Genomic DNA, 15,638 nt, shown 5'->3' with positions numbered 1-15,638 from the left:
GATTCGAACCACTTCACTCTTGTTCGCTGAGATTTCTCACACTTAAAACTGTCCTATTGGTAGCACTAACATCTGCTAGGAGGGTGAGCGAGCTACAAGCTCTCTCCTGTTAACCCCCACATACAATTTTCCACAAGGACAAAGTTGTCCTACAGGTGAAGCCTAATTTCCTCCCAAAGGTGGTTTCTGAATTTCATATTACTCAGAAAATTACCTTACCTTCGTTCTACCCTCCTCCCCATCCGGGGAAAGAGGAAGAAAGGCTACATAGGCTGGACCCAAGGCGAGCTCTCAGCTTTTACATCAGCAGAATGGCTAGGATCAGGCAAGCAGACCAACTGTTTGTAGGATACTCAGGTCACAAGTTGGGTCTACCCATAACAAAACAAACCATTCCCAGGTGGATTTTTTTGGCCATTCTGGAATGTTACAAACTGGCAGGGAAAGAGCCACCCCAAAATCATAGGGCTCATTCAACCAGGGGTATCGCAGCCTCTTCGGCTCTCCAAAGAGGGGTACCGGTACGAGACATATGTGCGGCTGCCACATGGTTGTCCACACATACATTCACAAAATTTTACAACCTGGATTCCTCCACTAGTCAAGAGACCAGATTTGGCAAGGCCGTATTACATTCGGTCCATCCCTAAAGGGATACATAACATTCTTACTCCCACCTCCAATTACATGCCACTGCTATGGGAGTCTATCAAAGATGAGGAATACGTCGGAGGACACAAACCCTTCGAAGAACAAGTTACTTCTTACCTTGTAACTTTCTTTCGACGGGATGTTCCTCCGACGTATTCCTTATCGCCCCTCCCATCCATCCCCACAGTAATACTTCCCTTGTGGTTGCAGTTTACACTCCTTCAAGGTCAATAACCAGTTCAGGCATGACTTTTCTTATGATACAAAACGGAACTGAGCAACGGACGCAGCGAGTGGCTATTTATATGCATGGTGACGTCGGCGCCGATACGGTGGCTGTCGAGGGACATCGACTCAGCGGACGTCGACGCGCAGCGCCCTCTACAGAAAAAAATTCCGAGGCCAGCAAGCTGGAAACGTATTATCAAAGATAAGGAATACGTCGGAGAAACATCCCGTTGAAAGAACGTTACAAGGTAAGAATTAACTTGTTCTCTCACACATGTATTTTGACCTGATTTGGATTTTGTTTTAGACTGTTTTTGGAGTCTGACACTCTCCATAGGCATCTAATTTTTTTATGGTGACGTGCAGCAGCTTCAGTACCACTGCAGTTTATGCAGTTGTTTAGATTTCTTATCAGGTTTAAATACCTTTTTCTTGGGTTAAATACCGTTCCCAAGGATAGTAAAGTGAAATTGACTTTATTTGCCTGTTTTTCCTATGTAGGTCCAGTACACCACATCTTTGTGGAAGTACGTACTGGGGGGGGTTACTTAGAAGCCCCTTTTCTTACTTACTCATGTAACATTTATTATGTTACCCTCACGACTTTTAATGGCTGGTGGCAATGGTTTAATTTTCCTACCATTGTGCATTTTTACCGCAGGCTGAATCCACAGCTGCAGTAATGCACCCATGGGTGCCCAACTTGTCAAAATGGCCCCAATTTTTTTTTTTTTTTTTTTTTTTTTTTTTTTTTGCCATTTCTTGCTTGTGAGGTCTTTGTTTGGCTTTACTCTGCGTGCCAAACCAGGTTAACCCTTTGGTTCGTTTTGCCTTTGGCGGGCTTCAGTTCTGAAACCTGCCTCTGGCTCCAGTACGTCTGGCAGGGCAGGAAGCGGTAGAGGTGCCTGAAACTCCCTGTCTTTCATCTCCTTGGTTACCTGAATGCATCCAGTGCTGATTGGCTGTCCTTGCAGGACAGCCACCCTGCTGTGAGTGACAGCTTGGCTGTGCAAGAATTGGAGAAACCTGCATAAAAGATGTCTCTTGAACAAAAGGCAGTTGACCACTGGACGAAACATCAGCTAAAAGAAACTGGAAGAGAAGCTTGCTGCACCCTCCTGGACCATTGAACTGCTAGGTGAAGCCCTGCTGCAGTGCTGAAGCTCCAATTTCGTATAGACTAGAGAAGCCCAGAACAAACTACTACTTCCCTCGGTTGGTGGGACCAACTGACCTCTAGACAAACTTTGCTGGAAAATCTCTCCCTGCTGGTTTTACTTCTTTGCTGCTGCTGGAACCGAGTGCGGGATAGGGGGAGGGTCAGGAAACCCAGAATCAAGTGCAGTGCCTTTAAGCCGGACCCGAGCACCAGCAAGATCCTGACGACCCTCCCAAATAAGCACGGCCCAAGCCTGAGCCACCTCACCAGAGTGATGGACCCCAGAAGCAAGGGAAGCCCATCAGGTGTCCAAGAACCACAGTGATGATATTGACCGGTACCTGAAACCGTGAATTGCAGCTGATTCGGAAAGCGCCTGTAACCGCAGCCGACTACCTTCAAAACTACAGTGCAGGATTCCTCCAGACATCCTCCCTCTTGTCCCCACGACTGAGGAACAGGAACCCAGGATCTGCAAGACTCCAACCAGAACACAAGCCAGCTGCATGTTCTTCAAACCTAAGGTACTGTCTTGACTAAGGGGTACTTACCTCTTGTGTCTGTAGCTTGCTTGTTCGCACTGGGGACTTGCAGTAGCTGCTTTTGTTGATTCTAGCTCTACCCATCACAAGCCTTACATCTTGTGTCCCAACAGTGATTCTTTTAGTGGAAACTCTCTAGAAACATTGTGAAAAACTTTTGTGCTATCTAAAGACGTGCCTCCGCTCCCTAGACCTTGCTTAAATTGACTTCCTGCAGACTCTTCTGACCCATTGACTTTGGCTCTAACTGTCCCTCATAGGTGGCGCATACGTTTAACTTGTATTGCTGGGAAAGGTCTAACCTAGACTTCATTGAGAGATTGAAAAGTATTCACATGCTCTGAGAATCTGTTAATACAATTCTGAGGTTGTGGAAAAGGTTAAGTACCAAAAGTGATATATCAATGCCAAACATTGTCCTAGTAATTGAAGTCACGTGTGTGTGCGCGTGTGTTCATCCCAAAAGGGTATCTACTTGCTTAATTTAAATCTGAGGAAGTGTTCCGAAGTGTATTTTTATTGTTGCACATTGCCCTTTCTAAAGAAAGTTCATTTTAAAATTGACTGATAAATACTTATTTTACTAGAAAACCTTGAGTATAAGTGTTATTTTGAAACTTGTAATTGTGAATCTGTGTTGCATCTCTAGAAGTCTGGCTTCTCGGTCACTCTACCAACTTGTGTAGTACAGACTTATACCAGTAGGTGGGTTACCTATTACCAACAGGACAAGACTGGTGTAGTCTTCCACAGGTTTACTGCATCCAATCTTGCCTAACAATGTGTACTTCTGAGCTTCTACTTGAGCCAATGAAGCAGCAGTAAAATAGGGTTTCCTGTGTTTGCATACCCACGACATCTGATTTTGCCTAGTGAACATTCCTGAAGGAATGGCGGCGGTGGGAGGGATGTAGATGATTTTGCCTTTGTGCTGCAACTGTTAAGCAAATACATGTTTGTCTGTCAGCAGTTTAATTAGTCTGGTCCTTGTTTTGCAATGCAGTCACAATTTGAATCAGTATCTCTTAATTGTGTAACCATTTACCTCCTATATTTACTGTACAACCTGCTTTTGGTGCATTTTGTTCATTTTTCTTTAGGCATCAAGATTGCGTGAAGAATCTCATAACATGGGAAGCATTCATATGTCCGAAATCTGTACCGAATTAAAAAATTTACGATCTTTAGTTCGAGTATGTGAAATTCAAGCAACCTTACGTGAACAAAGGCAAGTGCTTTTGCTATGGCTTTTAAAATAAATATGCGTAATTCAGTACCTGATTTATAATATGCACATCTCATCTAAATGTTCCTGGGTTCATTTTCAATGGGAAACGCCTCTTTAGGGCAGTCTCATTTTCTCTTGTGTGCCCCCTGTTTTTGATGGCCTTTTCTGTGTCCTGAATTTTTTTGTAAATAGTGAGGCCTTTTCCAGTGTTTCACCGATGACTGAAACCCAAGGCTGTCTTGGATGCTACACTCCCAAAGTGTCCAATTTTGCCAATTGGTGAGGTGTCTGTCTATGGATCTACTTAAATTTGCACACTATGCATAGTCCGCCATCTAGTGTTCGACTCAGAGTATTACTTCTTTCAAATTCGAAAATGGAGTCTACAGGAGCATTCCTGTCACACATCCCAGTCTACGTGTACAGGGGCCAACAATCATTCGCGCATCCTCAAGATCATTTTTTTTTTTTTTGCTGTTTGGCAGCAACTTTGAAACAGAGAAGAGGTTTCTAACATCGTTCACAAGAGCATATTTCTAACTGCCGAGAGGACGACAAATGACATTGATTAAATGCATCTGCATCATCATCTAGTTACACAGTAGGGAGAGTGGGGTCGGGAGACGTTAATGAAACAATTATAGCACTTGGGTTTTGCCTATAACCCTCTCCCATCCCCCTATACGTTCACTGTCAAAACCTTGAGGCCGTAATGGAAAATGTTTCAGTTTTGCCCTTGGTGTATTTCTAAATTCCCCTGGCGCACTAAACACAAGCACATGTGTAATAGTGGTCTCCCATTACCACAACAAGGATTGCTGCCAGGTGTGCCAGAAATGTAAACCAAAAACTGAGTGCTGAAAAAAGCGCTGGGCATTATATGCCATGCAGTCTGAATCGGAGGTCCGAAGCACAGACATCGTAAATCAGGTTTAGGATTTTAGGTTTATGGGGTCAGAATTAACTTAAATGCCAAAAAGAGGTGCCAGCAGGCAAGGCCTGATGGCCAATCCCCAGTTCGTTGAACAAATTAGTTACAGATGAGTCTCTTGGCGATCAAGAAGCTGCAAAACATACACAAGCACATTAGCAGAAGTCGACACACAAGCGTAGGTGGGGGACGGGGGGGGTTGTCCTCGATCCATGAATGCAAGGCCACACCAGTAGGCCTCAACTCCTAGAGCGACACAGTGCACATAAACATACTGAAAAGGGGGTTTCCAAACACGTTTCTAGTTAAACACTACAGATAAGACCAGTTGGAGGGATTCACAGACTGGAGAAATACTTTCTGCAACTTTGCAGCAAAACCCATTAGTTGAGATAAGATTCTGAATATTAGGGCAATATGGGCGTTGAGACACCAACAACTCAGAATCTGTTCTCCAGGGCATCTGAGGATGCCCCTCGATGCCTCAAAGGAGTGGTCCATGAAAGATTTGAAGGACACATGTCTAAAATGGTCCCCTTTATTGAACAGCATGCAAGAACTAGAAAGAGGCAAGCTGGGCAACCTTGGAGAGAACCACCTAAACATTTCAGGCATGAGGAATAGCCTAACATTCAGGATGAGACACATAATCCTAGTATTTAGGATGGTACAGGTGATAAAGATTCCCACCAGGACTAAGTGGAGCCTGAAGATTGTCATGGTATCCTCTGATGAATGAACCTAACCCCCACACACCCACCGTCTCCTTCCCTACAGAGGATCATTTTCAGTATAGTGATTTTGATTTGTAGGGTGACCCAACATTTTGGAATCTTCACTGAGGATCCTGATGGAAGATGTAGATTTTATAGAGGGTGTTAATTACGAATTAGTGCATTCACACTATGTGACTACACAAGACGTATCTGCTTGGTATTGGGTAACCCACCTTTTGGTATAGGTCTGTACTACACAAATTGGTAGTGTGACTGAGCAGCCAGGCATATCTCAAGAGGGCTAAATTTGAGCTGTCGAGCTGTAGCAATGAAGTTTGTTGATACAAGTACCCAAGAAACACTTAAACTCAAGGTATATTTATTTAACATCAAGTTTTAAATGAGCATTCTTTAAAACGGCAATTTGTTTAACAATGAAAATATACTTTAGCAATACTTTTCAGGATCAGAACAAGTTAGTGGATAATCTTTGGATATGCTTCTTACATAATTCCTACACCCTGAGGTGACTTCACTCACAAGGACAGTAATGGCCTTTAAATATCACCCTAGTTATAGTTTGCAGATTCTGAGGTTGCAGAAAGGAAAGGGTTAAGGTAGGAAAAAGGTTAAACAGGTTCTCGGTATATGTGAGGACACTTAAATCTTCCAATGAAATCTAGGCAACACTTTCCCAGCAATAACCGTTTAAAACAAGTAACCACCTATCAAGGACAAACCATATCAAAGTCAATGGGCTAGAAGAGTCTGCAGGGAGCCAGCATACCCACTTGTAACTGTCTATGGAGCTGAGGCACTTATTATGTAAAAGTCTTGCACAAAGTTAGAGTTTGTAGAAAATCACTTGTAGAGTCACAAGCTGTTAAGCCTGTGACGGGAGAGTTTGGATCAACTCTAAAGATAAGCGAATGCAAATCTCAACTGAGAAAAGCACAGCTAAAAGACAAAGGCAAGTACCCCAAGTCTAAACAGTATATCTGGTTTGAAGAAAAGTGGTCAAGCTGGATTATTTCCGGTTACAGCAGTGCAGACCCAGTGTCCCTGAACCTCAGTCGTGGGGACTAGAGGGAGAGCGTCTGGAGGGCTCCTGCGGCTGTGATTGGGGGTTAGTCGGCAGCTATGGGCTCTTTTTGGTTCAGCGGCACATTGCGGTTTCAGTGCTTTGTAAACAGCACCATCGCCGATCTCGGATACCGGTTGGGCTTCCTGCACTCCTTGGGTCCTTATCTTTGGTGAGGGAAACTCAAGCTCTGGTCATCCTGCTTCTGGAGAGTCCTTGGGAGACTCCTGGAGCTTCTGGATGGATTTCAGACGTTGCACTAGACTATGGATTTCTCGGCCCCTGGCACTCGGTTCTTGCAGCAGCGAAGAAGTACAGCCAGTCAGGGAAGATGGTCCAGTGGAGTTTGCTCAGGATTAGTTGGCCCCACTAAACCAAGGGAAGAAGTCGTCCCTTCTGGAGCTTCTCTGTCAAATTGAAAAAGGTCCAGGAGGATGCAGCAAGCTTTGTTCGCGGTTTCTTCGTCCAGTATTTCTCCCAGTGGTCAACTTTCTCTAGTCCCAAAACTCTTGCCTTTTTAAGCAGGTTTCTCCCATTCATGCACAGCCTAGCTGTCACGCACACATCTGGGTGGCTATCCTGAAAGTACATCCAGACAATCAGGACTGGGTGCATTCAGCTTTCCCTGGAGACAAAGGACAGGGGAGTTTCGGGCACCTCCCTCACTTCCTGCCCTTGCAGACACATTGGAGCCAGAGGCGGTTTCAGTCCTGCAGCCTGCCAAAGGCAAAATGAACAAAGGGCTCAAACCTGGCTCAATGTATAGAGTAAAACCCAAGAAAGACCTCGCAAACAGAAAATGGTGAAAAAAAGACGACCAAGCCATTTTGACGAAATGGTCACCCATGGGTCCTATACTGCAGTTGAGGATTCAGTATGCAGTAGAAAAGCACAATGGTAGGAACATTTAAACCACTGCCTCCAGCCATTTAAAGTAGTGAGAGGAACATAAAAAAGTTACATAATGTAGAATAAGGGGCTACTAAGTAACTCCCAAGGACTCAATATATTTATTTTTAATGGTATAATTTACAAATAAACTTTTTCATTATATAGGGATACTTTAAAAGGGGTGAAATGTTAGAGATAGCAGAGAGAAAGAAAAAAACGAATCACTTCATTTGTTGAGGTCAAGAATGGTTTGGAGAAATAGGGCTATTGTGTAAGTGTATTTGTTGCTCTGCCCGCTTAGGAAGGTAGACCATCTTTCTCCACAAGCACCGAATTGTTTCCTTTGGGTAGAGAGGGAAGGGCATTCCATTACAAGGTAGAACAAGGTTTCGGTGGATTTTTGGACATCACAAAAGCAACAGTATTGGTCCTTGGAGGGGATCTGCTTGATGGCGAGGTGTGATCTTGTTGGGAGTGTATTCAGTTGTATTCTGAGGAAAGTTGATCTTACAGATGCATCTGGAAAGAGCACGAGGTATTTGGGTAGCTCATGTATTTTCCATGTATCTTCCGTACAGTTCACATTCTGCTGGTAGTTATTTATTTTTTGTATGGTTTTTTATCCAGTCATTGTGTTGAAGTTTGATTTTGGCGTGTTGAGGGTGCATCGCTAGAAGATCTTCTGAAATATCCTCGTTTGTCATTTCCTGTCAGAGATCCTGCTTCCATTTTTGAAGTATGTGTTGTTGAAGGTATTTGGATGGTGTCTCAATATTTGAATAGCTGGAGTTTTTTTTGTCTGTGAGCAGTTTCCGAAAAATGTCAAGTTGTTTCCACAGTACAATGGATGCTATTGATTGAGTTGCCATCTCATACCTGATTCTTGGCATCGGAAATGATGGTGGTAAGTGTAACATTTTTCGCCAGAAGTTAGACTCGAACTTCATCCAGTTTGTTGATTTAGCATTGAGCTTTGCTTCCGACCCATAGGTGACGATTGGGATGAATTTTTGTCTGTAGAACGTCACAATCAGGAGAATTCGCCATATTTGTGGTGTATCGGACAACGTTGCCGTGCTAATGATTGCGCTTTTTGTTCTATTTTATCTAGCCATTGTTCTTCCGAGTTTGATTGGTTTATCTGAACACGCAGGTATTTGAAAGAGGTGATGTTTTCTATTTGGGTCCCGTCCAGTGTGAATGTAAACTGTTTTTGCTTCTTAAATGGGATATTGGCTAGCGTCATTGTCTTAGATTTTCTGGTGTTAATGGCAAGTTTGTTCGCAGACATGCATTTGCTCAGTGGTGTCAAGGCTGTCTGGAGTCCTGATGGTGTTTTATCAAGGACGATGACGTCGGCATAGAGCATAATCAGAACGGGGATGGAATTTATCTTAGGCAGGTTTGTCTGATTACTCGTTCTACTTTTTTCGATGTCTGTAGTAAAGAGATTGTAAAGGGTTGCGGCAAGTTCCCATCCTTGCTTTAAGACATTTACTGTTGGGATGGAGTTTGTGGTGGCGCCTTCTTTCGACAGTCTGATTTTGATTGCTGTTTCGGAGTATAGAAGTATGATTGGCTCCAGAATGTTTGTAGGGCACTCCTATGTTTTCAGTTTGGACCAAAGTTTGTCTCTGGATATTGCGTCGAAGGCCATATGTAGATCTATGAAGGCAGTGTCACTGTGGTATGGTTTTTGATGGCCTCATATTTGATTAAGTTTAGGAGAACGAGGTTGATGTTGGTTCCCACATTCTTGGTGAAGACCATTTGTCTGGCACAGAATCTGCCCGTTTCTGTCGGCCAAGTGGTTAGCTGTTTTAACAGAAGGGATGCAAATAGTTTCCCCAAGGGATCGAGGAAGGCGATCGGGCGACAATTCGCTGGGTCTTCTCGTGGTCCTTGTTTGTGTATTGGGACGATAATTGCGGTTTTCCATGAGTTCGGATTTGGTTGAAATAGTCAGTTATCAGTTTGCACATCAGGTTCGCCCATGCAGGAGGATCTTCTTTGATGGTAGCATTGGTAGTGCCATCAGGTGCTCTCGAGGTGTTCAGCTTTTTTAATCATTTGAAGAAAATTGTCGTAGTCTGCATTGACTTACCATTTTGGTTTGATAAGACTGATGCTGCTGGATAGTTGTCGGACGGGTCTGGTATATTTTTGAAAAATGAAGTCAAAGTATCCTGTTAGCCGTTAGTTTGAGTTGTTTCTGTGAGTTGTTATTGAGTAGGTTCCATAATTCTCTCATGTTATGAGATTTGTAGGTGTTAAGGATGGATTCTGCGTCTGGTTGCTGTTGGAGTTTCTTATGGGATTTCCGCCAATTTGAATATTTTTGTTTGAGTTGTTTTGCCATTACACTGTTTTCATTGGTTTTGTCTTTGTTCAGTTGGCGTAGAGCTTTTGCTAGTGTTCTCCTTTCCGCTGTTTCCTGGTTGTAGGCGTGTTTGTGGTGGGTCTGGGGTCAAGACTGACCCAGCTTTTGATAGGGCAGTAATATCCATTGGTAGTTAAGTTTGTCTTGATCTTTCAGGTCGGTGTTCTGAAAGGTCGTCGGTAGTCTGGTCATTGCTTGGTGAGAGATGCGTATTCTTGTAGAAGCGCTGTTCAGTTCCAGAGCGCATTGCAGGGAAGGCTTAGGAAGTCTTGGTGTTCCAGAGCCATGTATGATGAGTTGGTTATGGTCAATTTTATCAGAGAGCACGGTTTCTACTTTTGTTGTTAGGCCATGTAAGTTCTGTGACATAAATATATAATCAATTATCGCAGTGGAGTTGCCTCTTGACCATGTTGGGATTAATTGGTTTGAATTGTCAGTGGCATGGTCGAGCAATTTAAGATTCCGGGTGTGTTAGGGACTATTCTCTCTTTAGGCTGAATTTCCTAACCCAGTGAGTCCCCCAGCAGCTTTGCTGGATTTCTGGAGTTTGTTTTTTTCTCCTGCCAAGAGTGAGACTTTCTCCCACTCTTGACATGATTTATGGTGTTCCTTTGACTGTGGTTTATGGGTTATGGGGTCCTTTACTCCATAGGGCCTCATGTGTTTTTACTATGTGTGTTACACAGCACCCTCCGTGCAGTGACACAGGGGTGTCATAGTGACACCCCACCATAGACTCCATACCCTGGGACTGACTACTGTCTCCCAGGGCATGTAAAGTCACCATTGGCTTTACTAGTCCCAAATTATTAACAGAAATCGGTACAAACCATCATATTGTGGACGTACTGGTTGGGGAAATTCGATTGCCCCGAGGTCTGTTAGTCGAGGGGGCACGTCTCCGTCCCCCCTGATCGAGTTTTGGCTGGTGGCAGTGGATACTGCTTTTTATATTCGACCGCAAATATATCCCTATGGGATTTTCCCATTGTTCGAGGCTACCAACTTTAATTATTTAATTCTCATAGCCTCGAACATACCGCCGGTTTATTTATGTTCTCTTCTATGACTCCAACCCAAGCCGAGCCCTTTGTTCCACTTTTTGGTGGGCTTCTCCACAGAAGCCTCCAAAAGTGGTGCCACTCTGTCTGGGTACCACAGGGGCTGTGGGAGGGGGTTTAGGCACCCTGGACTGAGTTACCTTAGTAACTCAAGTCGCACTTTTGTGTGATTGGCCAAAGTGGTGAGCCGGCCGGCTCTCCACTTAGCATGTTTGATTGACAGCTAGGCTGAGTGAATGGGGGTGTGCTGCATAAAAGCAGGGCTTTGGAGACTGGAACTTCAGAAGGCGCCACAGGACCTGAGAATCCGACGAGGGAGAAGCTGAGCCGACCTACCACGACGACACAACCGGTGGAGCCCTGCGGAACCGACTCACCACTTCCCGACGACAGAGAAGATCTCCCGGCTGGAGAGGCTTCTTCCCCTGACTGGTGGGCACAACCAGTTTACCTTCTTTTCCTCGCATCCCAGGACGTCTTGTGGTCGAATTGCCCGTGCCAAGCACCCCGGCAACCGGATAGCCACTTACCACTGGACCGCGAATAAAAGGACCGCTCCTTTTACCTGAGAACTCTGCGGCTGGTTTCTTCCCTGGCAGTGCAATCGACTCCTGTCTTCCTCCCCGACGAGATCCTCTCTTCTCCCGGACGAAGCACCGACTTGCATCCGCTGCCAGGAACAACTGCCCCTGCTGGAGTATCCTCACCACTTCAAGGTACCGTGTCCGCCAGGCCTCCCTTTCTAAAGATTGCTGCAAGGTAATAATAATCCCTTAACCTTTTGGACTGGGCTGGCCGCCTTGACCATCTAACTGGTCCCTTTCTTTGGTCCAACTCTTTCTGAACCTTTTCAAGACTTTTGTGCACTTCAACCGTGTGAGCTTGGACACATTTTGTTCTGATCCTCTTAAAGTGGATCCGGCCTTCTGAGCTCTAACTTCATGGTTTTACTTTGCCTTCCTCTCTTGTTGTGTTCTTGTGAAAGTGTTGGGATCTGTTTCAAGAGTGCCATCTGCGTTAAGCGTTCACCGCTGTCTGAAAATAAGTGGGGCTTTACTTAAGAATTGTCTAATATTCTTTTAAGGGAGTGTATATCTTTTAGTGACCGTTTTTTTGAAAAGCTTAACATTAGTGCCTGTGTTTTTACTAGATGTGGTTTTAAATAAATAATTATATCTCTTTTACACCAAGCTCTGGTCAGTGTTTACTTGTTCTACTGTGTTCTTTTGGCCTATTGTGAATACTCTGTATAATGCCTAACTCTTCTTGAGGGAAGTCTGACTGCTCAGCCACAGCTACCAAGTGAATCTGTGTGGTACAGACTGCTACCAAGTGGGTTTACTACCAAACACCTGTAGTCTTAAATCTTTTGCAGTGGTCCCAGAGGGAACTGCACAGGTTTCTGCCTAACAGGGTGGACATTTCTTTCATCTATCTTCTAGCTTGAACTGATGGCTTCTTTTGGTTTATACGGGAGTCTTCTTGATCGTATAGATGAATTTTTAGGTCTCTGCATATTATGAGTTCAATTGATTGATGGTTGGTGCAAGTCTGTCGATTGCCAAAAATACCCCGTCAATGAAAGTTTTGTTTGTGATGGCCGCTGGGTTCCAATAGAGATTCAGTATTATGAGTATGATCCCGTCTCTTTTAGGTAGATTTGTTTGGGGGATTGTCTGTATTCCTGTGGTCTGTATTGTGGTGATTTGTATCCAGGGATTGTTTTCTGTGCGGAGTATGGGCCAGTGTGGATTAATCTTAATCAAGGTTGGGAGGCCGTAAGCCGGTCTTCCTTGATTTTTTGTTATTGCTGGGTTTAGAAGAGTGAGAAATCCCTTCACAAGCAGCTTTTGCACTACGCCACGTTTCTTGTAGGCATATGATTTGCAGGTTATCGAATTCATGTGAGGAGTTATTGAAGAGATGCGAGTTGCCTCTGGTGTTCCATGAGCACAATGACCACGTAGAATCAGAATTGGTTAATGGTTATGAGCTGCATATAGAGGAATCTCTTGCATATGGTGAATATGTATCATAGTATCTTTTAAATGGCCGGTCGCAGCTAATCGGTCGTTCAAGATGTTGTGATCCTTTCTTGAGGTCTGCATTCGCCACTTGGTGTCTTTTAGAGCTTTCACTGGTTGTTGTGATGCAAGGGGTCTGTGTATTGGTTGAGATGTTTTCCATGGTTGACCAGCAAGAGAAGCCCAGCTTTCTTAATTGGATATGCATTGCGAGTATTAGTTCTAGGGTAGTTGGGTGTTCTAGCTCCATGTAGATTTTATCCAGATGCAGATCATCTTTAAATGTGACCAATTTGATGTCTTGACTAGTAATTTGAGTTAGTTGCGGAATCACTCGGAACAGACGTAGCACATTAGTTCTGTTTAGAATAAGCAGAGCTCCTCTATTCCAGGTGTTTTCTATGCAGATTTTGTGCAATTGTTTTTGCTGTAGAGGATTGATGAATGACTGATGGATGCAAGACTCTTCCATTTCGCTGTTAGAAGTCGATCCCAGAGTGTTGGTGGATATTTGGTCATATGTTGTTTGGTCAGATGGTATTTCGTCTAGTGTTGCGTCGCTCAAGGGAGCGTCTGAGATATCTTCATAGGTATTCCTTTGTGAAGATGGAGATTTTGGCCAGTATTCATCTATGATTACGAAACTTGTGGAAGACGCTGGATTTTGTGGCATGATGTACCCTGTTGACTGTGGATCTTCGTGAGTGGTTAGATTGAGTAGGTCTTCGTCAATCTGAGATATCTCGTGGGGTATGCTATTTGCTTCAGCGATTTCCCGTATAGGTTCCGGCTGGATTTGGTGTTTTTGTGCGCCGGAGGGTACCGGGGGTTTTAGTAATGTTTCCTTAGGAGGAGCTTTTTGTTAGTCTGGTTTTTTCACTGTACGTAAGAAAGCTCTGTATCCCGTTTGCTTCTTTTGTTTTTTTGGAAATTGTGGTTTGTTTTCATGTGTTTTCTTCGGGTGTGGAAAGATTTGATATGAATCTGTAGGGGGGTTGTTCGGGGCATTAGTGGGTGTGGGTGGAACAGTTCTCGATGGTTTCAATCGGGGGGCATCTTTGAGTAGGTAAAAGTGGCACTGCCATATCTTGGGCCAAATGCGGGATTAGAAGAGGTGGTCTAGGTTGGTTGGTGACTTGAGGTGAGTCTTTAAGTGCTTGTTGTTGGTGATGCGCCTTTAGGAGGGAAAGTACTTCTGCTGTTGGGTCAGATTTTTCTTGCCGATCGCTTCTTGCGATTTCAGACAGTCTTTGCTGCCAGCAAATTGACTGCTGTGCTTCTATATTTACGCGTTTTTCATTGTTAGTGATGACATTTTCTATGTAAGTTTGCTTTCTGTGGTTCATGGCTAGTAAAGTTGCTTGATCACAGATGTTTTCTTTCATGTTTTCTTGGAGCTTGAGAAACGGTATCATTGATTGTGATGGAACTGTAATTGGCATATTTTGCAGGTCTTGAATGTTCGTGGGTAGCCTCAGATAATTGGTCATTCTGGGGTGCATTTTCCGGTGGGATATTTGTAATCCTGTTTTTTGACAATTTCCTCGGAGTTGGGATTTGATTATTTTCCATCATTATATCTGGGGTATGGAAAGTTTCTTCTGAATCGTAGGTGAAGTATGCCATTGTTGGTTGTGGCGCGAGGTTGGAGTTTATTTTTTTTTTCAGTTTTTACGTGGGACTGTGATGAGGTGTCACTAGTCGAGGGTTTTGTGCAAGGGGTAGACGTTAGTTTAGGGTGCTGCTTGCCAATTGAAGTACCGAATAGTTCCTTCCTTTTTTCCATGTTGGTCATGATTGACTCGATTTAATTAATGTCCATTGAGAGTCTTGCGACCTTTGTAGCTTCAAGAGTAGGTTCGGTTGGTATGGTTTCTGAGATTTTGAGGGAGTTATGGGTTTGTAGCCAAGAGAGTTTGGCTAATCTGGCCTTTTCTTTCTTTGTGGGTAGTTTCTATATGTGGTATCCGGTGTTGGCTATTGTTGGTTATTATTTCTTTATTTTGCCTTCCGAATGCTTGTGTTAGAGCTCTTACTTCTGTTTGCATGATGCGTTCGGATGGAATAGCTGAAAGTTGTTCTTGAGTCTCAGTGAGTACTAACTGCTTTGGGGTTTTTCTATTGGTCGTGAGGTCAGACTGTCTATTTCTTTGGGATCCATCATGATCGTTAATTGTGCATCAGTTGTTACTGCTGGTGGTTCATTGGTGGGAGTTTTTCTTTTTGTGGGTCCATGATGGGACTTTGCTTCGTTCTCTGTGGGCAAAGGTTTGCCTGATGATTCCACTGTGCGGGGGTGTGAATCTGAGCGTGCGTGTGAATTAGGGTATCGTGGATCTCCTCAGAGGTGGCTCTTCATTCGGGCATAGAGGTTTTCAAGCTGTGTTTGAACGGAATTCGGTTTAGAGGGTGAAATGGAGGAGAGGTCCGGGAGGTTTGACTCTCTGGTGTCTAAAAGAGTTCCTGAATTAGCTTTGTTTTTGGCGGGTCTTAGTAGCGTCTGCTCCAGTGTTAGTTGCGAGGAGTCTACTTGATATGCGATGGTAGAGCTTTGTTTGCATCTTAGTCTTGTCTTGGGACCCCCAAGCAACGTGGTTGTGGTGGCACGGCTTGATGACATGGTAGTCGGTAGGTGGTGAGTTCCTGTAAACTGCTCACTACTTTGTGTGTAGGGCAGGAACGGAGAGCTAGATTCCGTTTGTTAGATTTTGTGGTTTGATATAGTATTTCGTCACTAGTTTGG

At 44.0% G+C, this 15,638-nt stretch overlaps 1 protein-coding gene across 9 annotated transcripts in view; it reads left to right on the top strand.

Moving 5' to 3' along the window:
* WAC (WW domain containing adaptor with coiled-coil) overlaps positions 1–15,638 on the top strand; it is a 978,331-nt gene that overhangs the window by 847,795 nt on the left and 114,898 nt on the right. For all 9 annotated transcript variants that reach the window (XM_069648101.1, XM_069648094.1, XM_069648099.1 and 6 more), the window contains one exon: positions 3,681–3,808. In XM_069648101.1, coding sequence (XP_069504202.1) covers positions 3,681–3,808 — 128 coding nt within the window. The remainder of the gene's footprint in view (positions 1–3,680; positions 3,809–15,638) is intronic.

The sequence above is a fragment of the Ambystoma mexicanum genome, chromosome 2q (genome assembly GCF_040938575.1).
Source record: "Ambystoma mexicanum isolate Mex_15411 chromosome 2q, UKY_AmexF1_1, whole genome shotgun sequence".
NCBI lineage: Eukaryota > Metazoa > Chordata > Amphibia > Caudata > Ambystomatidae > Ambystoma > Ambystoma mexicanum.
This window is presented reverse-complemented; position numbering and strand designations above follow the sequence as displayed.